General features: G+C 45.0%; 2 protein-coding genes across 5 annotated transcripts in view; one reads left to right on the forward strand and one right to left on the reverse strand.

Moving 5' to 3' along the window:
* Window positions 1-22939, reverse strand: part of LOC310756746 (uncharacterized protein) — a 1375527-nt gene that overhangs the window by 854782 nt on the left and 497806 nt on the right. The window lies entirely within an intron of this gene.
* LOC310756591 (uncharacterized protein) lies at window positions 266-22489 on the forward strand. Of its 4 annotated transcripts, XR_014544941.1 has the most exons (11): window positions 283-574; window positions 5893-5942; window positions 8860-9416; window positions 10321-10438; window positions 11623-11705; window positions 12397-12523; window positions 13979-14074; window positions 14566-14724; window positions 14813-14941; window positions 17627-20791; window positions 20861-22489. XR_014544941.1 is itself a non-coding variant. In XM_083600916.1 (10 exons), exons 3-10 carry the CDS (start codon window positions 9039-9041, stop codon window positions 18793-18795), a joined length of 2259 nt encoding a protein of 752 aa, XP_083457042.1. In that variant the 5' UTR covers window positions 320-574; window positions 5893-5942; window positions 8860-9038; the 3' UTR covers window positions 18796-22489. The 4 variants fall into 4 exon arrangements, 2 of the variants coding, with proteins under 2 accessions (XP_083457042.1, XP_083457043.1); XR_014544940.1 differs by lacking the exon at window positions 5893-5942 and having other exon boundaries at window positions 266-574; XM_083600916.1 differs by having other exon boundaries at window positions 320-574; window positions 17627-22489.

Below are 22939 nucleotides of genomic sequence, written 5' to 3' on the forward strand. Positions count from 1 at the left end.
CCCCATTCCCAATTCCAACATGTGTTTTACTGCCTTTTGCTAACTCCTCAGCTTGCAATCTCCTGCTCTTCTCCCCCAAATGCCCCTTTTTTGCCCCCCAGCCAAATGCACCTTCTACTTACAGGCTCCCCCCAAGAAACAAATTGCAGCCAGCCTGCAGAGGGTTCAGCAGCTCAGCTGGGCAGAGGAGGAAGGTCCTCCACTGTGGACAGCAACCCCCCTCCTGTGGCCCTCCATTTCCTGCCTCTCTAGGAACCAGAGCTCTGTCCCCTTAACCATTCAAGGGCCAAAGTGTGCTTGTGTGCCTCTCCTTTCTCTTGCCTGTTTGGGTTGTTTTATAGCAATTTGGGTATTAAAATGCATGCAAAGGGGCTGGGGGTTCGTGGCCTCTGCTGTTGCATCCCTTTCTTTCCTTAATCAGGTGGAGCAGGAGGAGGTGGCTGGTCAGAAGGAGGGAAGAATGAGGGGTCCAGATGGAGGAAGAAGGGAAGAAAGGAGGAGAGCAGCCCAGCTGAATCCTCCAGGGAGATTTGGAGCAGTCTCTCAGCCAGATCGGATTCTTAGAGGAGTTTGGGTGAGTAAACCTCAAAGTGCAGCCTGGATAGCTCACTTGGTCAGAGCCTGGTGCTGATAATGCCAAGGTTGCAGGTTCAAGACCCACGTTGGCCAAAAGATTCCTGCACTGCAAGGGGGTTGAGCTAGATGACCGTAGGGTCCCTTTTAGCTCTACGATTCTATGATTAGAAGTCTATTCAGATGTAAGCCCCAGTGAGCGCAGTGGGACTTATTCCCAGGTAAGTGGATGGACTTCGCAGGGTTGGGGAACCTGCTATGCTCCCTGATAGGACTGGACTACAACTCCCATCATCCTTGTCCTCTGGCCATGCTGGCTGGGACTGATGGGTGTTGGAGTCCAACAAAAATCTGGAAGGCCACAAGATTTCACCACCAGCACCTCTGGGGTATAGAAATGTAGGGGGAAGCGGTGGTGTTTTCCTCTAGTAATTGTGGAGCTTCCTGTATGGCCAATGGGCCAGGGATGATGGGAGATGGAGTCCACCAACATCGGGAGGGACGCGGGTTATAGAATCATAGAACTGTAGAGTTTTGAAGGGACTCTGAGGGTCATCTAGTCTAACCCCCTGCAATGCAGAAATATTTTGCCCAACGTGGGGCTTGAACAAGCCTGAGATTAAGGCTTTCATTCTCTGCCAACGGTTTCTCCACCTCTGGTGTGTAGGAGGGCAGCCTTCAGCCCCATCTGCACTATACATTTAGAGCCATGTTGTTGTTGTTTAGTCGTTTAGTCGTGTCTGACTCTTCGTGACCCCATGGACCAGAGCACACCAGGCACTCCTGTCTTCCACTGCCTCCCGCAGTTTGGTCAAACTCATGCTGGTAGCTTCGAGAACACTGTCCAGCCATCTCGTCCTCTGTCGTCCCCTTCTCCTTGTGCCCTCCATCTTTCCCAACATCAGGGTCTTTTCCAGGGAGTCTTCTCTTCTCATGAGGTGGCCAAAGTATTGGAGCCTCAGCTTCACGATCTGTCCTTCCAGTGAGCACTCAGGGCTGATTTCCTTCAGAATGGAGAGGTTTGATCTTCTTGCAGTCCATGGGACTCTCAAGAGTCTCCTCCAGCACCGTAATTCAAAAGCATCAATTCTTTGGCGATCAGCCTTCTTTATGGTCCAGCTCTCACTTCCATACATCACTACTGGGAAAACCATAGCTTTAACTATACGGACCTTTGTTGGCAAGGTGATGTCTCTGCTTTTTAAGATGCTGTCTAGGTTTCTCATTGCTTTTCTCCCATATCATGTCACTTTAAGGGACGCGGGTGGCGCTGTGGGTTAAACCACAGAGCCTAGGACTTGCTGATCAGAAGGTCGGCGGTTCGAATCCCCGCGACGGGGTGAGCTCCCGTTGCTTGGTCCCAGCTCCTGCCAACCTAGCAGTTTGAAAGCATGTCAAAGTGCAAGTAGATAAATAGGTACCGCTCCGGCGGGAAGGTAAACGCCGTTTCCATGCACTGCTCTGGTTCTCCAGAAGCGGCTTAGTCATGCTGGCCACATGACCTGGAAGCTGTACGCCGGCTCCCTCGGCCAGTAAAGCGAGATGAGCGCCGCAACCCCAGAGTCGGTCACAACTGGATCTAATGGTCAGGGGTCCCTTTACCTTTACCTTTTATATGTCACTTTAAACAGCCATGGCTTCCCTACAAAGGATCCTGGGAACTGTAGTCTGTTAAGGGTGCTGAGAGTTGTTAGGAGATTCCTATTTTCTCTCACAGAACTAAACTTCCCAAAGTCCTGATCAGAATCCTGCCTGTAAGGTCAATCAGCTTTCTGGGAGAAATAAGCAGAGCCTTCTTGCTGGTAGCTCCACTCTTACAAAATAACCTCCAAAGCGATACACATATGATCCTATCAGTATAGACCAGACTTTTTGACCCTCCAAGTGTTGCTGAACTGCATCTCCCATCAGCCCCAGCCAATATGGCCTGTAGTCAAGGCTGATGGGAGTTGTAGTCCAACAACACCCAGTGGGCCAAAGGTTTTACCCACCCTGGCTTTAAGCTTTTAAATGGACTTTGAATACCCACATATTGAAGGCGGCTTTTTCTTTTTTTAAAAAAGTGCTGCTGTTGATTTGAAAATTGTTTTTAGACTGCTTTATATTATTTTAGACTATTCATATTATTTCTATTTTATATTCTGTTATTTATCTTCATATTATTTATATTCTTTTAGGCTGTTTATATTAGGACCATTTATATTATTTTAGGCTGCTGTTTTAAGTTCCGCTTTTATATCACACAACACTTCTGTGGCTTCACGCTGTGGAATGGCATATAAATTTGCTAAATATGCTAAATGTGCTTTGGTGGTTTACAGCTGGTTTCCCTGCAAGCTCTCTTGGGTGGGCTTTGCCCTAAAATGCAACCTAGAATATATTATTATTATTATTATTAACCAGGGTTTAGTGCTGGACTTTGCCCAACATAACACTGAGTTCAATTTTCTGCTCAGCCATAAAGTTACCTGCCTAGGCTTGGGCTAGTCACTTTTTATAGGCCTCAGTTTTTTCATAGAATTGTTGTTGGGAATAGAATTTGCAGAGTAAGGGACTCCTGCAACATTGCCCAGAACTCCTTAGAGCAGGGGTGATGGAACCAAGATGTTGCTGGACTACAACTCCCATAATCCGTGACTATTGGCCTTGCTGTCTGGGACTGATGTGAGTTGGAGTCCCACATACACCTGGAGGTGACAGAAGCATGATGGGATTTTGCAGTCCATGTATACTGACACATTTATTTATTAACAATTAATTGCATTTTGACTCCACCCTTCCTGATAACTTTACATTTATCTTCACAACAGCCCTGTGGGATAGGTTGGGTTGAGAAGTAAACTGGTGCAAAGTACAGGGGTCATTAACTGTTTTGAGAATAAATAATAGATTTTCGGTACAATATCGAGTACAATGCGTGGGTGAGATGGTGGAACAAGAGTCTAAAATTTACAGCATGTGCCACCTTGAAAGAGAATATAATGAAAATGATGTACCGTTGGTACTTGACACCTACGAAATTGGCAAAGATGTATAGGATGAGTCGTAAATTATGTTGGAAATGTAAAGAGAAGGATGGGGATTTTTATCACATGTGGTGGTCATGTGAGAAAACAGAATCATTTTGGGAACTCATTTGCAACGAATTGAAAAAGATGCTTAAATATACCTTTCCCAAAAAGTCAGAAGCTTTTTTTGCTGGGCTTGATGGGAGAGGAAATTGAAAAAGCGGATCAAAGGTTATTTATGTATGTAGCGACTGCTGCTAGAACTTTGTTTGCCCAAAAATTGAAAGTACAGGAATTACCAACGGTGGAGGAGTGGCAGACAAGAATGATTGATTACATGGAATTAGCAAAACTAATCAGCAGGATCCATAACTAGGTTGAAGCAAAATTCCAAAGAGATTGGAGTAAATTCATGGACTATATAAATAATAACTGTGGAAATCTGAAGACATTAGCAGGACTGAAATAAATCTTACGATGTGGACTTGACAAAATAAGAAGAAACTGCGGGAAGTAGACTGAAATAGGAAAACCTGTGGGAGGGAGGGAGGGAAGTCACGGCTCGGCAAAGTGATGAATAAGGAAGTGTGTGGACGATCAATAAAAAATCAATAAAAAAAATCAATAAAAAAGCATGGGGGCAGGGGAGAGAATAATAAACTATTCTGTCCTTTGATACCTGAGGTCCATAGCTTTATATATTGTTTCAGTGGTTTCCAAAGGGAGAGAATGGCAAGGGTAGCAGGAAGATGCAAGGCCTATCAATATTCTACGTTGGACTTCCAATCGACTCAGTTGCAATTTCTTTCCATTTCTATTACTTTCTTTCACACACTATTAAACCAACTTTCTACTTCTTTTTCTGTTACACATTCTGTTCACACAGGGTGGGGGTGAGGGGTGAGGGGCGGTGGTGGGAAAAGGAAGTATGTGTGGGACTGAGTGTGGCTATGTATGAATATTTTTAAAGATTGTATGAAATGTATGTTTGGTTGGTTGGCCTCTGTTATTTTCTCCTACCAATAGGGAACCTATGCAAGGACTCTATATGGGCTCTTGGATGCCCCATAAGGGAAAAAGGGCAGATTTTGTTTACAGCAGTTTGTATATCCGTTATATGTATGTATAAATGTATTAATGTTGGGGGGGAAATCTACGTGGGGAAGGAGCCGTGCTTTTACGTAGCTGCTTTGTTTTATACTGCCTAGATATCCTCCAGTGATATTATAAGGTAGCTGTGTTTTATGTTATGAATCAAGCACAGCTAGGAGTTGTTTTGTTTCCCAGTGTATTTCTTATCAGTAAAATATTTGGTGTAATGCAAGGAAATGTTTATTTTGAAAGTGAAGCTCGGGGGGGGCGGGTCATCTACAAACAACAGGTCCCCACGATTCTCCCCCCCAATTTTTTTTATTGATTTTCACAAAATTATAAACAAACAAACAAACAAACATAAATCATAACCTTATTAAAACTAATCTTATTAACATTGTTAAGTGACTTCCTCGTATCCCCCTAGTTGAATTTCAATGTATATCATTTTAACAGTTTTCCAAATTCTTATATAATTAACTTAATCACTTAACATGGTTCTTTCTTATTCATTCAACGTTAAACATATTAATCCATCATTTTACATATTTAAATCCTAAGCCTATCTGGCTATTGCAAGTTTTTCCCAATTAATTTAACTTAACGTATTTAACTAAATAGTCATTAAATTTCATCCATTCTTCCTGGTACTCCTCCTCCTTCTGGTCACAGACTCTTCCGGTCAGGTCGGGCTTTGAAAGCTCTTTATGGCTCTGTGGCTTTTAAAGCACCTTCGAAACACATCCTTCCCTCTGAAAGAATTCTGGGTCCTGTAGTTTTACCCCGGGCGGAGCCACAATTCCCAGCAAACTACAGCTCCCAGAATTCTTTGAGAGGAAAACAGCAATTTGGTATCTGCTTTAAAGGGACAGTGTGCGTGCCCTGTCTTTCTGTATGGTGTGTTTGCAGAAAAACAGAGCTGTCCTTTAGAGTACTCAGATCTGTGTGTGTGTGTGTGTGTGTGTGTGTGTGTGCGTGTGTGTGCGTGCGCGCGCGCGTGCATGCATCAGACCAGCCCTCAAAGTGTTGTGATGTGTTTGCTTGTTTGTGTGTGTATTGCTTTTGCAATACATCTGAAATGCTTCTCTAAGGGTTAAGCTGACCGAGTCTCTATTCCTAGGATACCTTTGAGGAAGGAGGGTTGTAAACTGCTTTAAGTCACTTCCTGCTTTTCATCTCTCTCTCTCTCTCTCTCTCTCCCAAAAAAACCCTCCCCCAGCCACTGTGGGTAAGATCCAGGGTGTGATGTCCATGGCTGGAGGGGATCTGGTGAGTTTCTTGCAAAAGTGTGCATGGGTAGATTAAAGAGAGTGGGGCAGGGGAGATTTGCAGCATGAGAGTTGTCATGAAACTCAAGGGGGTGTCCAATGATTTGCCACATTTGCTCCCTTTCTCCCCCCCCCTTCTTCCTCCTCCTCCCCAGCTGGGGCAGATGGAGGCAAGCTTGGCTTTTTAATTTGGAGGGTGGGGTGGGATTTTGGGGAGCCCCCCCCAAAAAAAAAGAAAAAAGGGGGGAAGGCAGTTTTCAATTGTGAGAGTGTAGAAAGGGGAGGGGCAAGGAAAACACACCCCGGTTTGACCCCCATGGCAAGGAGGGCGGCCGTTGAGGTCACTTTCCCCATCCATCTGAGGTCACTTTCCCTATCCATCTGGACACCGCATCTGAAAAAACGAATAAACGGGAGATTGCAGAGCTGTGGAAAGGTTCAGGAAAAGTTGTCCAAAATGATCAAGGGGGTTGGAGCATATGATGGAAAGGTTGCAGTGTTTTGTGGGGGGGGGTTGTTTATAGAGAAAAGGGAATAAGAGGGGGCATGTAAGATTATGCAGGGTGTGTCACAAAAAGTGGGTCACAAAAAGTTTTCCTTCCCTCCCTCCTAATTCTAGAATTTTAGGATGCTAATGAAGCCATGACAAGCAAAAGGAAGGACTAGTTTTGCACACTTGTTCTGAGCCTCATGGAAGCAGCCCCCCCAGGTGCTTTGCCAGTGGAATATAAATGTTAAATAATTATCTGTACCGGTGGGACTCTCAAATCCTTACATGGGCAAAACAGCTCCCAAGAGGTCGGGAGCAGCAGGCCGCGGTGGGGCGGGGACCCCAAAGTTTGCATGAGCAGAAAAATATTCAGTGGTACCTCGGGTTACATACGCTTCAGGTTACATACGCTTCAGGTTACAGACTCCGCTAACCCAGAAATAGTACTTCGGGTGTAAGAGCTTTGCTTCAGGATGAGAACAGAAATCGTGGGCGGCGGCAGCGGGAGACCCCATTAGCTAAAGTGGTGCTTCAGGTTAAGAACAGTTTCAGGTTAAGAACGGACCTCCGGAACGAATTAAGTACTTAACCCAAGGTACCACTGTACTTAGGGGGGGTGAAATTAAGGGAACGCCCCAATTAATTCAAGGGTTACTGAGGCCTCTCGGTGGTTGTTGTGAGAAGGAAGGGAAAACTGGGAGGGAGGAACAGAATGGAATATTCTGAGAAAGGACACGGACTGGCTTGCATTGCACACTGCAGTGCTTTTGAACAGGTCCTGATAATACAAGAAAGAAGATTCCACCTAAACATTAGGAAGAACTTCCTGACAGTAAGAGCTGTTCGACAGTGGAATTTGCTGCCAAGGAGTGTGGTGGAGTCTCCTTCTTTGGAGGTCTTTAAGCAGAGGCTTGACAACCATATGTCAGGAGTGCTCTGATGGTGTTTCCTGCTTGGCAGGGGGTTGGACTCGATGGCCCTTGTGGTCTCTTCCAACTCTATGATTCTATGATTCTAATAGCAACAAGAACAAATTGCCAAACACTTCTCTGCTAACTGTCCAGTAAATTCATTTGCGACCTGCGGTAGCCTGCCTTTTTAAAATGAATTATTTATTTGTTCAATTTTAATAATACAACAAGGTGCAGGAACCTGTCTTGCACCAGTTTTCAGAACCAGGGAGGCATAGTAAGTTGACCACAACATAAAAAGCAAAACGTAATCATTTTTTCCCTAGGATTAGGGAAGAAGATGGTCTTCAGTAGGAAAGAAGAGACGATGCCTGTCTAATATTTGAGAGGAGGGAAATCCACAATATAATTATAATTATTAAAATTTTATTATTTATACCCCACCCATCTGACTGGTTTTCCCCAGCCACTCTGTGAGGCTCCCAGCAGAATATTAAAAACACAATAAAACATCAGACATTAAAAACTTCCCTAAACAGGGCTGCCTTCAGATGTCTTCTAAGTCAGATAGTTGCTTATTTCCTTGACATATGATGGGAGGGAGTTCCATAGGGTGGGAGCCACTGCCGAGAAGGCCCTCTGCCTGGTTCCCTGTAACCTCACCTCTTGCAGGGAGGGAACCGCCAGAAGGCCCCTGGTGGTGGACTTCGATGTCCGGGCTGAACAGTGGGGGTGGAGACGCTCCTTCAGGTATACTAAAGGCCCAATATCACAATATTGTGCAGGATGGACCTCCTGATAGGACGGTATTTGCAGGATTCCGCCTCCTGCAGAGTGCAGTGCAAAATTAGGTATATAAGGAGTGAGACGATCTTCTAGGTATAGGGTTTTATATGCCAAAAGCAGCACATTGAATTTAGCTCAGCAGCTGACTAGAAGCCAGTATTGCCCATGAGTTGCAGCCTAGTCCTGTGTGTGTTTCCTCAGAAGTAGGCATGCATGTGGCTATAGCTTTAGGCAAAACAGAAGTCCTTACCTCACCTTTAAAAAATAATTATCCCAAGTGAATAGGTCTCCTCCCAGCCAGTGTTTTGCCAGAGGGATTCAAGCACATTAGAGAAAATTAGGTTATGTGCAGTTAAGGTGTTCTCTCCATTGCAATAAAATGCAGTTAAAGAAAGAAATCGACTTTTTGCGGTTAAGAATGTGACAGGAAAATGCACTGTACAGTATTTTGCCGCAGGGATTCTACTGCATGCTGGAAATTTAGGTTTTAGAGTGGCTGGGGCTGCCTTAGCTGGATGGGTGGGGTATAAATAGTAAATTTTTTATTATTATTCCTTCTCTGTTCCAGCAAACCTGCTTTTTCAAAAACACCCACATTTTGCAGTTAGGAAAGTGACAGTGAAACGCATGGAAAAGTGGGACGAATGAATGACTGATGGGAGGATACTTAAGCACCCTTCTTGTTTTTCTCTGTTCTTCTCATCCTTGGCCTTTCTCTCCCTTTCCTGTAGGGATGAGACCCAATGGCTTTCTCGAACCCTTCAGTTTTGCCTTTCTGATGTGATGTGACTGCCTCATTTGGCAGTGTGGCAGAACAGCAGCCTGCAGACTTCTGCGGGCCCACGACGTAGCATCCGACCTCCTCCTGCTCCCCTCCAAATTCTGCCTTTCCCCCAAGAAACGAGAGAGGATGAGAGCGGAAGAAGGAGACCCGTTGGCTGTCGGTCTTCAGTTGGAGGCCGCGCTGGAGCACCAAGTGAAGACAGAAGACTCGCAAGACGTGGTCGGTCCCAAAGCGGTGGCCGTGGACCCGTCTGCCGCCCAGGCTGGGAGCAGTAGAGGATGCTGGGAAAGAAATGGAGCAGCGGTTGTCCTGAGCGAGGAGGATGTGATTCCCTTAGACGCTCCTCCGCATCGGATGCTGAATTCGACTTGGCCCACGAAGGAACAACCCCTAGCTGAAGAAATGCAGAGCTTCGTGGCGAGGTTGAGTGACGGAGAGGCTTGTATCCCAACCCCTGGCCTGGCCAAAGATTTCCTCATGAAGAAGCAAGAAGAGGATGATCAGGTGAGCGAGTTGCATCCTGGTATTTTCCCAAGTGATTATCTGGTGGGTAACAAGTAGTGCATTTTTTCTTTAAAAAAATGTTTAGGGGTACTCTCCTTTTGACTCAAGAAAACCACCATTTTATAGTTCAAATTGGGGAAAATAAATACAGGCAATGGACAAAAGGCCGCCATCAGGGGTAGCAATGGAACTGGCGATTCACCGTGCTAGAGAAGAAACTTACTTTTTTAAAAAAAATTAGTTTCTTCTCCCGTTAGATTCACAAAATGTTTAGGGGTATGTGTACCCTGTGTCCTCCCAGAAAAAAAGCACTGGTAATATGCTGGTCATCTAAGTTGGTCGATTCTCAAACGTTTCACTGTGGCAAGATTCTCCACTGTTAAGCAAAACAGTGTAAAACAGCGGTCAAATATTTTAAAATGGTTTTCTGAAAGTGCTTATTACTGCTAGTGGTAGCAAATGAAGTAAGGCTGATTTTTTTTAAAAAAAACTTTTATTTTTAGATCAATTTTGTTCTGAATTTAACAGTATTACAAACCACTGGTTTAGGGTGAACAATTAATGAAAGTGGTGGGAAGGAAGGGAATTGATTACTGGGAAGCCAGCCCAGGGCAGCAACGTTTGAAAGCAGAAAACTTAAGGCTTTGAGAAAGTTTGCTGCTAGTTTCCTGATCTCACTCTCTGTTTCCTGACTTCAGAGAGATCCTTTTGGGGCATCTCACAATCCTTTGTGTTACTTTGGGTGGTGCCACAGAGAAGGCCCTGCATGCTCAATATATGTGTCACTGCTGGCAGTTGTTTCAGGAGCTGGTCCCCCATTGGAGTCAGGCTTATGTGTGAAGAGCTGACCCCTTTTATTTTCCTGACCTTGGGAGGGGGGTCCTTCTCTTTGTTTTGTGTGCAGGTGGGATTCATGGACGTGGCTGCTGACTCGCCCCAGGCAGGGGCTCCATCAGACATTTTGCAGAGGCCCTTGTTCAGAGTAATGGCGCAGGAAAATGATGGCGACACAGATTTTCCTGGTAAGGATTTCTGGTGCTTGAAGGTCCCTATGGATCACCTATATATTTTGGAAGGTTGGACCAACCTTCCCAAAATGTATTCTTTCTGTTGCTTGAGGCTCCTGCTCTTAAATAAGATGTTAATTTAACCATCATAGAAAAGTGACATCGTTTGTGTTGCTCTTTTACGGAATTCAATATACGATTCAGCAGCAACAATACAAGGGTATTGTTACCTTTACCTTTACCTTACCCCGTAATTCAAGAGTCTAGTCACTATTTTAAAAACCTTAAACCTGTGGCAGTGAATAAAAAAACTGCAGTTAACATTTGTACCGCAGACCAGAATGTTTTTCCAATTCTCATTTGATGGGTGAGGAGAGACCTTGTCTTAATCCAGAAGAGTAAGCCTAGTTTTGTCATTGGGATCATCCCAGCCATTTTGTTCTGGTAAAATGAGCAATTAATTGTTGCTTTGAGTGCCACACCTCATTCCAGGTGAAAGATATAGTTTAGTGATTGAATTAGAATAAATGGAGTATGTTGTTACGTAGTGTACGTAAGAATACGTTTTTATGTTGTGAACCGTCCCATGATCTTCGGATGAAGGGCAATACACAAATTATTATTTGATTACATTTTATTAAGTTACAGTGTTTTTAACATGCACAGTCAAAACAAAATTTCATCTTTTCTCTTACTTTTATTAACTTCTCACCCCATTTTCCATGAAGTTGTTGCTTCTCCCCTTCTGCACTTTTATCATCTATCTATTAAATCATAACTACAGTATAATAATCTAATTAGGTACTTCTGTAGCTCATAGCTCAAATCCTGCTAGCAAGTTCATCATACAATAATATTTCTTTATAATAGTCTGAAAAGGCATCCATTCTTCCTTAAAACAGCATTAGATTCTCTTAATTTTGCCGGTTCTGTATAGTCTATTATCCTACAAATTGAATAAATAATTCTAACAATTTTTGTGCACTCAAAACAGGTTTGCATCTTATCGAAGTATATTTTCTTTCTTTCTTTCTTTCTTTCTTTCTTTCTTTCTTTCTTTCTTTCTTTCTTCTTTACATTTCTCAACACGTTTTAGAGTTATTTCTTATCTAGCACACCAATAATGACAGGAGTTGAGTGCCACATTTTAAATGTGTTGAGAGGGTAACTGTCTTGTCATCGTGTTGTCTGCTTTGCAGGTGGAGAACTGTTTGCTGAAATAAGTCATGGCTCATCTTCATTTTGTGCTGGGATAGAAACAGATGCTATGGATTCCGATCAGGTTAGGCAAAGACCCTCAAAGGGACTTCCTTTTGTTTCACACACACACACACACCCACACACACCCTGGAGGGCCACATTTGGCCCTTGAGTCTTAGGTTCCCCCAGTGCTTTTTTTCTAGGGGTACGCAGGGGTATGCATGCCCCTAAACTTTCTGTGAATCTAACAGGAGAAGAAACTAAAAAATTTTAAATTTTTAGTTTCTTCTCTAGCACGGTGAATCATCAGTTCCGCTGCTACCCCCGATGGCGGCTTCATTTCCTTTCTCGGAGTTTCCTGAGTCTCAGACAGAAACTGGTGTTTAATGTGTGAAGCAGTGTGGAATGTGGATGTGTGGTGTTTTACTGATGAAAGTTTGGCCTCGTTGAGGGGCAGTATTTCAATATGAGTAATGCATGTTCTTTGTACTTTTGTCCATTTAGTGTCTTTATTCCCCGCCCCCCCGATTCGAACTATAAAATGGTGCTTTTCTTGAGTCAAAATGAGACAACCCGTAAACATTTTTTTAAAAGAAAAAAATATCATTTGAATGATAATAGTAGTAATAAAATAAAATTAATATAAGGGGGGAAGCAAAAAAGAAAAAATAGCGCTGGGTTCCCCAATCCTGGGATACAGGAAGTGGAAAGTTTTCCACCTTGTGTGAGACTCTTTGTGAGAATGACTTCCCACCATCCGAACTTCCTTCCAGGGGCCTGTGACCTTTGAGCAAGTGGCTGTGCATTTCACAGAGGGGGAGTGGGGCCTGCTGGACCCAGACCAGAGAGCCCTCTACAGGGACGTCATGGTGGAGAACTATGGGAACGTCGCCTCTCTGGGTAAGGATCCCTTGGCTCTTTGGTGGAGGGGCACTGAGGAAGGACCTGCAGCCCCTGTGGCAGAGAATCGGGCTTTGCATGCAGAAGGTCCCAGGTTCAGTTCCGGGCTGCGAATGTTCCCTGCCTGAAACCCTTAAAGGCTGCTGCCGGTCAATGTAGGTGGTGTTGAAACAGGTGGACCAGTGGTCTGGCTTGGGACAAAGCATCTTCTTATAATTCTATCACGTCTCTGGGTGACGTCATCTCAAATATGTCAGCTGGATAGCTCAGTTGGTTAGAGCTGAGAGCCAGTGCGGTGTAGTGGTTAAGAGCGATAGACTCGTAATCTGGGGAACCGGGTTCGCGTCTCCGCTCCTCCAATGCAGCTGCTGGGTGACCTTGGGCTAGTCACACTTCTTTGAAGACTCTCAGCCCCACTCACCTCACAGGGGGAGGGGGGGAAAGGAAAGGAGGATGTTAGCCGCTTCGAGACTCCTTCGGGTAGTGATAAAGCAGGATATCAAATCCAAACTGTTCTTCTTCTTCAATCCCCGTATGGGACAGCTGCATATTCCTGCATTGTAAGGGGGTTGAATTAGATGATCCTCAGGGTCCCTTCCAACTCTGATTCTATTTTGAGCCATTCTATGTTGAGACATAGGGACGCGGGTGGCACTGTGGGTTAAACCATAGAGCCTAGGGCTTGCTGATCAGAAGGTCGGTGGTTCGAATCCCCGTGACGGGGTGAGCTCCCGTTGCTCGGTCCCTGCTCCTGCCAACCTAGCAGTTTGAAAGCACATCAAAGTGCAAGTAGAAAAATAGGTACCGCTCCGGCAGGAAGGTAAACGGTGTTTCCGTGCGCTGCTCTGGTTCGCCAGAAGCAGCTTAGTCATGCTGGCCACATGACCCGGAAGCTGTACGCCAGCTCCCTCGGCCAATAATGCAAGATGAGCGCCGCAACCCGAGAGTTGGTCACGACTGGACCTAATGGTCAGGGGTCCCTTTACCTTTACCTTTATGTTGAGATATAAGGAAGGGCCACAGATCACTGGTAGAACATCTGCTTTGGAGGCAGGGCATCCCAACTTCAATCCCCAATATCTTGAGAGGCGTCCAAACCTACAGAGAACAGATGGACACACCACTTTCTAAAATAAGTAGCAGATCATTGACCGATCTCTCTAACCCTCAAGGTGAGGTACTTCCTGGCCTGCAGAACCTGCAAGACCCTCAAACTCCCATCTTCCCTGATTGCTGCCCATGCGGGCTGCAGTGTGGATGGGAACTGGAGTCCAAGAAAATCTGAAAGCCTGCAGCAGATTCCCCCTCAATCCCTCAGAAGATCTTTCCTTCCCAAATATTGTGCTGGAATGGCAGTGGCCAGGGTGGTTTCAGAGTGGCTGGTTTGAAGTTCCTCAAGAAAGCCAGAAATAATAGTTTTGGGGTGTGTGATGGGCTTTTTTCGTTCTTCTTCAGAAGGGCCTCCGGTTCCTAAACCTGATCTCATCTCCTGGTTGGAAGAAAAGGAAGAGATATTTGACCAGAGCTCTGAAGAAGGAGAACAACCAACAGGTAGATTCTTAATTGCAGCACTTGGTACCTTTTAGGGGGGAAGGTGGGGCTCGTCAACCTGGGAAAGTAGCCCATCTAGGAGAAGGAAACTCTGATCCTCCCTGGTTTTTGCTGCCAAGGATTGACTTAGCATGTCTTCCAAACCCGGGGCTCACGATTAAGCTCCTTCCCTTGGTCATAGTTCATGGTTCCTGAGGAACAAGGTTATGTCCCTAGGTAGGAGAGAGCTTTATCACAAGGCCCAGTTTGGAGGCCACGCTGAGCCAAACCATGGCTGAGCTCTGGACAGCAAAACGCATCTAGGAGGAGCAAAGCAAAAAGCAGCTGTGAGGTCCTTTTCAGGAGCTTCTCCAAGCCAAGTTTCGGCCTGGTCTGTTGTGTGAACCAGGCCACTGTCTGATTCGTGAGGCACCTCCCCAGGGTTTTGGGGGGAAATCTTGTAGTTTAAGGTGCCATTTTCCCCTTACGATCTTCTTTGTCTCCTATTTCAGTGGCCAATCTCTGGGGGAGCGAACACAGTGGGGGACCGGCTGAAGTGGCTCCGAAAGGGAGCGAGATGGAAGAGGCGAAGGAAAACGTTGGAAATGGAAGAGAAGCCGAGGTGCCCGAGGGAAATCAGCCGAGAGAGACATGGCAGAAGGAATCAGCTGGTAGATTTACTTATTTGAAGATTCATTTCCTGGTTTTCTGTCCAATTCAGACAGAAATTGATCTGTTCTCCCCTCCCTCTTGCCACAGATAGCGCGACTGGGACCTCCCTCAGCATAGAGGACTCTCAAGAGGAAGACCTTTTGTCGGGAGAGCCACTCGAGCCACAACCAGGAGGATCCCAAGAGGGCATTTCTTTTGTGGCTGAAGCTGCAGAGAGTGAGTGTCCGCTACGAGCCAGGTGGGGGCCCTCTGCCTTCCCACCAGATGCTGTTTGACTGCGGCCACATCTGTACCAGACAACCGAAGCAGTCTTATACCATTTTAAACAAGCCATGTTTCTTTTCTCTTTTTGAAATAATTTTTATTTGGTTTTTAAAAATAGAAACTTATAACAAAATCAATTAAAAGTCCATATAAAGAGATTGCCCCAAATCTCAAGATTTCCCCCCCCCATCCCCTCCATGGGTCCTAATGTCAATATTTACAACTGCATATCAATCCGTTATCCACATTTTTTTTATCCATCCAAATTGCCCATAGTCTTTGTTACCTTACAAGTGAGGTTAAAATCTTGCAAATGTTTTCATCTTCTTACAATGGTCTCCTGAATAAATTATAATTTCCCCCCATTCTTTTTCTAAAGTTCTTGTCATCTTGGTTCCTAAAGCTTTCCAGTTAATTTTGCCATTTCAGCATCGTCCCATCAACTTGGTTTGCCATTCTTCTCTGGCTGGGATTGTTTCTTCTTTCCATCTCGGAAGCCATGTTCATTAAGGGTGCCGAGAGTTATTAAGAAGCACAACCCTTCTCTTCACAGAGATACAATTCCCTGAGTTTGAAAGGAAGAGGGATTGACTATTAAGCCATGCTGGGAGTGGGGGTTCTGAGAGGAGAGCAGGGCTCTCCCCACAGTTCTTAATAAACTACACTTCCCAAGATTCTTTGGGGGAGGCCATGATGGTTTCTACACAAACTCTCACACACCGCCTCCGGCCTTCATCCAGGCAAGCAGGTGGTAACATCAGAGTTCAAGGAGGGTGCAAAGTAGGGTTGGTCAGGGGTGTCGCCTGTGAGGTAACTGGAAGGGCCATTTGGCACCAAGGCATGAGGCACCCATTGTTGGGTTAGGGCAGCGATGACATGGAGCTGCCCCGGTCTGCCCCCAGGTGTGTTTTGGTGGTTAGAATGGTAGGCTGGGACCTGTGACTCCAGAGTCCAAATCCACACTCGGCCAGGAAGCTCACTGGGGTGACTTTGGGCCAGTCAATTTCTCGCGGCCTAATTTACCTCACAGAGTTGTTGTGGGAAAAAGTAGAGGTGGGGGGAGGGGAGCCAGGTATAGGACTTGAAACACCTTGGAGGAAAGGAAAGGATATAAATTTAATAACAATACAGTGGTACCTCTGGATGCGAACTGCATCCGTTCCGGAGCCCCGTTGGCATCCTGAGTAGAAAGTAACACGCGACTGCGCGGATCGCGTTTCGCGTTTCGCCGTTTCTGCGCATACGAGTGACGTCATTTTGAGCGTCTGCGTGAGCGGCGAAACCCGGAAGTAACGCATTCCATTACTTCTGGGTCGCCGTGGAGCGTAACCTGAAAACATTCAACCTGAAGCATATTTAACCCAAGGTATGACTGTACAGTGGTACCTCTGGTTAAGTACTTAATTCATTCCGGAGGTCCGTTCTTAACCTGAAACTGTTCTTAACCTGAGGTACCACTTTAGCTAATGGGGCCTCCCACTGCCGCCATGCGATTTCTGTTCTCACACTGAAGCAAAGTTCTTAACCCGAGGTACTGTTTCTGGGTTAGCAGAGTCTGTAACCTGAAGCGTATGTAACCTGAGGTACCACTGTAGTCAGTTGAGGAACATAGGAAGCTGTCTTATACCAAGTCAGATCCTTGGCCCACCCAGCTCAGTATTGTCTTCCCTGACTGGCAGCAGCTGTCCAGGGTTTCAAACCTGGATGGCCATCTGTCATGGATGTTCTAGCTGAGATTTCTGCATTGCAGGGGGTTGGACTGGATGACCCTTGGGGTCCCAACCATAGCTGTCAAACCATAGCTGTCAACGTTTCCCTTTTTTTAAGGGAAATTCCCTTATTCTGAATAGGATTCCTCGCAAGAAAAGGGAAAAGTTGACAGCTATGGTCCCTACTCTACAGTTCTATGATTCTGTAAGCAGGGAGTCTCTCTCAGCCCTGCACAGAGATGTCAGGATTTGAGCTTGGGACTTTCTGCATGCAAAATGGGTCATCTACCACCGATCTGTGGTATCTTCCTTTTATTATTATAATTTTTATTAAATTTCTTTTTTACATTTTAGAATATTCACTTAAACAACCTTAAAACATCAGTGACTTCCGTTCCTCTCTTTCCGTGGTTCATATTGCACAACATAAATCCCTGCGTATTTTATATAAACTGAACCATTCAGTATTCCATTATAACATCCACCAAAACTTATTTACACTGTTGAATTTATCTTAATGCTGCCCACATTCTCAGATACACACAATTTTCCTCCGTATATTCAATAAACATTTTCCAATCATATTTAAATGTATGTTCTTGTTCTCTTCTTCTATATGTTAGGTCCACAAGCTGCGCATGTTCCATCAGTTTCAGTTGGCATTCTGCTTTAGTTGGGAGTTTGCTTGTTTTCTATTTTGGGGCTAACAGAACACGAGCCGCAGTAGTGGCATAAATAAATAACCTTCCCAGGTGTCAAAAAGGCTGTGGTCTCTTCCCTTAAAGATGCCAAAGGGATCTACAGGCAAAAGAACCATTTTTCAGCTCTTTGTTCTTCGCAGAAATAGACTTGGTGTGATTTCACAGAGTTTGAATCTTTTATATTTCCTTCACTTTTGTATTGATCTCTCTCTCTCCCTCTCTACTAGGTGATGGCTGGGAGAGCGAGAGTGAATGGGAACCATACGGAGTGTTGTCAGACGATACAGAGGATGAAGATAATGTTGGAGATCAAGGAGGACTAGAGCAAAACGGTGACGACCAAACAGAAGAAGACTGGCGGGATAAACCCAATTGCCAGGGCAGCGACTTCAATGGGTTGCCGGCTCCGGCGAAAGTTTACAAAGGCAAAAGAAAAAACCAGTGCAAGGTTTGTGGGAAGAGCTTCACGCGCAAGGCGAGCCTTAAGGTTCATCAGAGAATCCACACGGGGGAGAAGCCCTACAAGTGCACAGTCTGCAGCAAAGGCTTTTGCGACAAAACCAGCTTTCTTAGACATCAGAGAATCCACACGGGCGAGAAGCCGTACAAATGCCCGGAGTGCGGGAAGAGCTTTAACCGGACCACAAATCTGATTACGCATCAAAAGACTCACGTGGAGACCAGGGAGAAGACGTTCCACTGCTCGAGCTGTAGCAAGAGCTTTTACAACAAGTACAGCCTCAAGACTCACTGGCGCAGCCACACGGGGGAAAAGCCCTACAAGTGCTCCAGCTGCAGCAAGAGTTTCTGCGACAAGTCGAACCTGGAGGCCCACTGGCGGGTGCACACCGGCGAGAGGCCCTTCGAGTGCACGGAATGCGGGAAGAGCTTCAGCGACCGCAGGACCCTCCTCCGACATCAGAGAATCCACACCGGGGAGAAGCCCTACAAATGCACGGAATGCGGGAAGAGCTTCAACGACCTGGCCACGCTGCTCCGGCACCAGAAGATCCACACGGGCGAGAAGCCCTATCGGTGCACCGAGTGCGGGAAGAGCTTCAACCAGAGCTCTCACCTCATCCGCCACCAGAACACGCACGACGCCCAGCGCCACAAAGGCCGGTCGCGCAAGGCCAAGGCTGCGGTTGGAGCCAATATCTTTCTGGACATCACTCAGAGCTTCACTCCAGAGAGCATCGGCTTCACGCAAGAGAACTATTACGGATACGCTCACCCTGCGGAAACGTTTCACTGGCCCATTACGTCTTACGCACCCTCGGCGGAGGCCGGAGAAGGTGGGGTACCCAACCTGTGGACAATCGAGGAGACTTCCGTCGGAGATCAAGCCATCCTAGTCATGAAAGAGTTAACTGAGGACAGGACCTTGACGCTGTGAAGGATGCTCAGAGCAGGGGAGGAGCTTGATCCAGGCCTACGGCCAGGCCATCGAGTAAGATTGTCCGGTCAAGCAAGAAAGCCATGCTTTAGACATTCTTGAAAAGAAGCATGTTTGAAAGCAGAGATGTATCGATCCAAAATCAGACTGGCAGAAGCTCCGTTTGGATCTTTAGGCACAGGATCTTCAGAAAGGGAGATCCAGCTCTGCAGGGAAGATTCCTCGCATTTCATAGCTATGCCCACTTCCTGCTTGACTTAGAGGAGAGATCTATCATTATTGAACAGGGATTCTCAAAGATTACATTTTTGGGTGTATGCCTTCAAAAAAAAGGGAAAAGAGGCAGAGCGCTAAAAATAATGCTGTTTGGGTTCCGACCCAGTTGTTGTCCTCTTCAGCTTCCAAAATCGATGGTGATTCTGTACTCTCTCGGACTAGATGGAAGCAAAACGACTGAATGAGATTCAGCAACTGGCTGTGGCAGAATGAATGACAATCAGGGTGGTCTGTAAAAAAAACACCCCGCTTTTGCCCTCCCCCATATTTCGAAAGATGGTCATTATTTAACTTGGGGGGAGGGAAGGGAATTTGGACACCCATCCTGCTTGTTCAGACCCACACCAAATTTTAAAGAGGGTGTTTTAAAAGGGGTTCGTTGCCTCTTGGTATCAGTTTGGTTAAAAATTCCAGACTCTCACATTTTGTAAACCCGATTGTATAGATTTGCTCTAGCAGAGATCTAAAAGTGTGAGGGAGGGGTATCATCAGAACGGTTTGTCGTTTTCCACACTTCTAACATAGTTAAAAAGGGATTATTTTCCAAAACGATATTTCCGGAAACATGTGGGTTGTATTTTGCAGCGCATTGGGGGAGTCACACAATATTAGGCAGCAGGGCAGTTCAGTGTATTTGGGTTTGTTTGACAGCTGAAGAAAGTCACAGTTACAGAATCACAAAACTAGATAGTACATCACCTGAACTGGGAATCTCCAAGCCTGCAATGGGAAGCATGCGAAAGAGCACTCTGCTTAACAGATATCAGCTGATTTGTGAGATTGAGACATAGGTTAACAGGTTCTGCTGAAATCTGGCAAAAATATAATAAATTACTGAGAACAGGTTCCTATTAATTGAGTTTGGGATGCAGACACCCCCTGCAAATGGTGCTTCTGGTGCTACAATTCCCATAATCCCTGAGCGCTGGCCATGTTTGCTGGAGCTGATGGGAACTAGAGTCTAAGAATAAGCGATATAGCTGCATCATGAATATCTGAGGGAGCTTACCGTATTCCCGAATGTACTGGCATGTGTGGGCTTTAGTTTTTTGTATTAGCAACCTCTGCCACGAGAGTTCAGCATGCTGCAGCGTTTTTATTTTCCTTGGTCTCTGTGTGGGCTCTTGAAAAAAATCATACAAATGTTTTTATATAGGCTGCAATCCTATGCAAAATAGCAAGGGAGTAAAACCCCCTTGAAATCAGAAGGCCTTACTTCCAAGTAAACACGTTTTAAGACTGCACCGAGATCAGCCTTGTGTTTTAACAGCTCGCTTGGTCGCCACAGGCGAGCAGGAATTCCATGCAGGCGAGTGAGTGGGCTCAGGCCAGTTCTCCTGTACCAGCCATGTTGGACTCCATTCTAGCCTTAAAGGAAGGAAATTCCTCTTCATAACAGCACAGGAGGCAAATGGTAGAAGATGGACAGACTCTCCTTCCCCACATCAACCAGTATGCTTAATAGAAAGCAAGGTTGTTGTTGTGGTTGTTGTGGTTGTTGTTGTTTTGTTTCCCAGCCTGCTCAGTGGCTGGTAGTGAAGAGGACTTGTGGGCAAATGACTTTTTATGAGCTTACTTACAAGGCTGGCTTAGATTCTTGGCTTGGTCAGAGAACCAAGCCCCCCAATACATAATTTGGGGAGCAAAGAATCCTTCACAGAAGCAAAACAGCCTCGCCTCCACACAAGTCCCAAATAAATGTTAATAAAGGAAGGAATTTGCTTTTTTTGCATAATCCTTCCAAAAATGACAAAACTCGTTTCCATCTAGTTGACCCTAAATTAATTAGGTTCAAAGCTGTGCTTGGCTCTTGATCAGTAAGCAATTGTGGTTGGTTGGTATGGTTTTAAAAGCAAATATTATGAGCTATTTTGAGACTAAATCAAAGGTATGGGATGATGAATGCAGCAACCTTTCACTCCAACAGGTATGCTAACACTTTTGAGTACTTTTAAGCCTGCAATGCTGAAATCGCTTCTCGGACTGCAGCGGGACTTCGCTTCTGCATAAAGATGCAAAACAGTTGTGCTGTCATTTGTAATGTAGACTAGAGAGCAACAATATTAGTGGGGAACTGGGCTTAGTGGGTGCACGGGATGTTTTGTGAACAGTACGGAGGGTCGGGTGAGCACGCTGGACCGTCTCTGTGGGGTATATTACCTTCCACGAATGCGTTATGCTAAGCTTTTTTGAATATTGAGAGGTTCAATTTTATAAATCGCCAATAAAAGCATCCTGTAATTCAAAGAAAATTGCTATAGTGCATGGCGTTTCTCAGAGTTTCATAGCAGTAGCTCATCTACGGGGATGATTAAGGTACAGGGGAAGTTATATGAAAATCATTTCATTTCTTAAATCATCCCGGACATGTCAAAGCTTGCCCTTCTTAAATGCTGACGTTTACCAGTTAATGATGGAGAAAGAGGGTATGATTCTTTCCAGGCACTCTGTATTTTTGAGATCTGTCCCTGACTGTCAGGGATCTGCATCCAGTCCATGGGAAATGATACTCTTGTAGAATTCATTCTAGCAGACTGTAGTTGGTCTTGAAACTTACAGTAAGATACTGTATTACAAAGAATTTTATCATTATACTTGTTTTGGAAACGTACAAGCAAATAAATGCTAAATGTCACTCCTCACTTGCAAAAAACAGAAACAAGAAAAATACTTGGTCATTTACCGAATCATCATCATCATCTTCTTTTAACCGAATCATCTTGTGCTTTGGATTTACTGATAAATGTCAGAATTTTCTCAGATTGCCATTGCATCCCTCCCCTGGGCTCCAGCGACCTTAACATTGTCACAAAGCATCAACATCAAGGGTTCCAAGTTGCACTGTATCATAGACATTCTGTACATTTTAAAATATTTTAACCTAGATTTTGCTTATTGTTTAGTCCACATTATTGTTACCTGTCTTACGTCGAAATCCTCTCATTTTAATCTCGTTCGTTTACTGTGTTTGCAAGTTTTTGCTGTGAAATACCGCAATCTGGAGTACCTTGCAATATGACTTATCGCCATGTTAATATGCAAGTGAAGATAAATAAAGGCAGGTGAGGGGGAATAGGGAAAGCTCGCCACAATCCCCGAGATGTGGGACTCCATTTTGAAAAGTCGCCAACTCTTCAAAAGAAACTGAATTTACTAATGTACAATGCCTTGGGTTCTCTTTGACCACTGTGTGTAAATTCAGGATAGAGAGCAAAACAAATGGCTTTTCCTCCAAATTAAGTCCTTCCCCTATTTTGTTACACTGTGTAGGGAGTCGTCTATGTGTGGAGGTTTGTTTCTGAGGTTTTTTTTAAATAACTGGATGTTGTAGGTGGCTGCCTTTATTATGCATGGTTGCTTTAAGAGTTTTTTAGTGTATTGGCAAAATGTTCTGCAAATAAAGAGTAATGAATGACAATTTCTTTGCACATATTAAATTTTGCATGTCCTGTACCACCAGAACTGGGTCCTGTGTAAAAAAACCTGAGGTGCAGAATTTGTTAAGAAAAATGCTGCCAACTCACCAAAATAAAATAAAATCGAGAAAAATGGTAAGGGTTGTACACAGAGCCGTACACAGAGAAGACTCATAAAAGTTAATGGACCTGACTTGCCAGTAGTACACGTGAAAATAATTTAGGGGTCTTAGTCGACCACAAGCTTAATATCACAGTGTGATGCAGCAGCAAAAAGAGCTAATGCTATTCTAGGTTGCATCAACAGAAGTCTAGTGTCCAGATCAAGGGAAGTAATAATACAGCCTCTGTGCTTCCTTGGTCAGAGCATAACTGGAATACTGTGTCCAATTCTGGGCACCACAATTTAAGGAGGATATTAACAAGCTTGAACGTATACAGAGGAGGGCAAC

The sequence above is a fragment of the Podarcis filfolensis genome, assembly GCF_964270895.1.
Source record: "Podarcis filfolensis genome assembly, chromosome: 2".
Lineage (NCBI taxonomy): Eukaryota > Metazoa > Chordata > Lepidosauria > Squamata > Lacertidae > Podarcis > Podarcis filfolensis.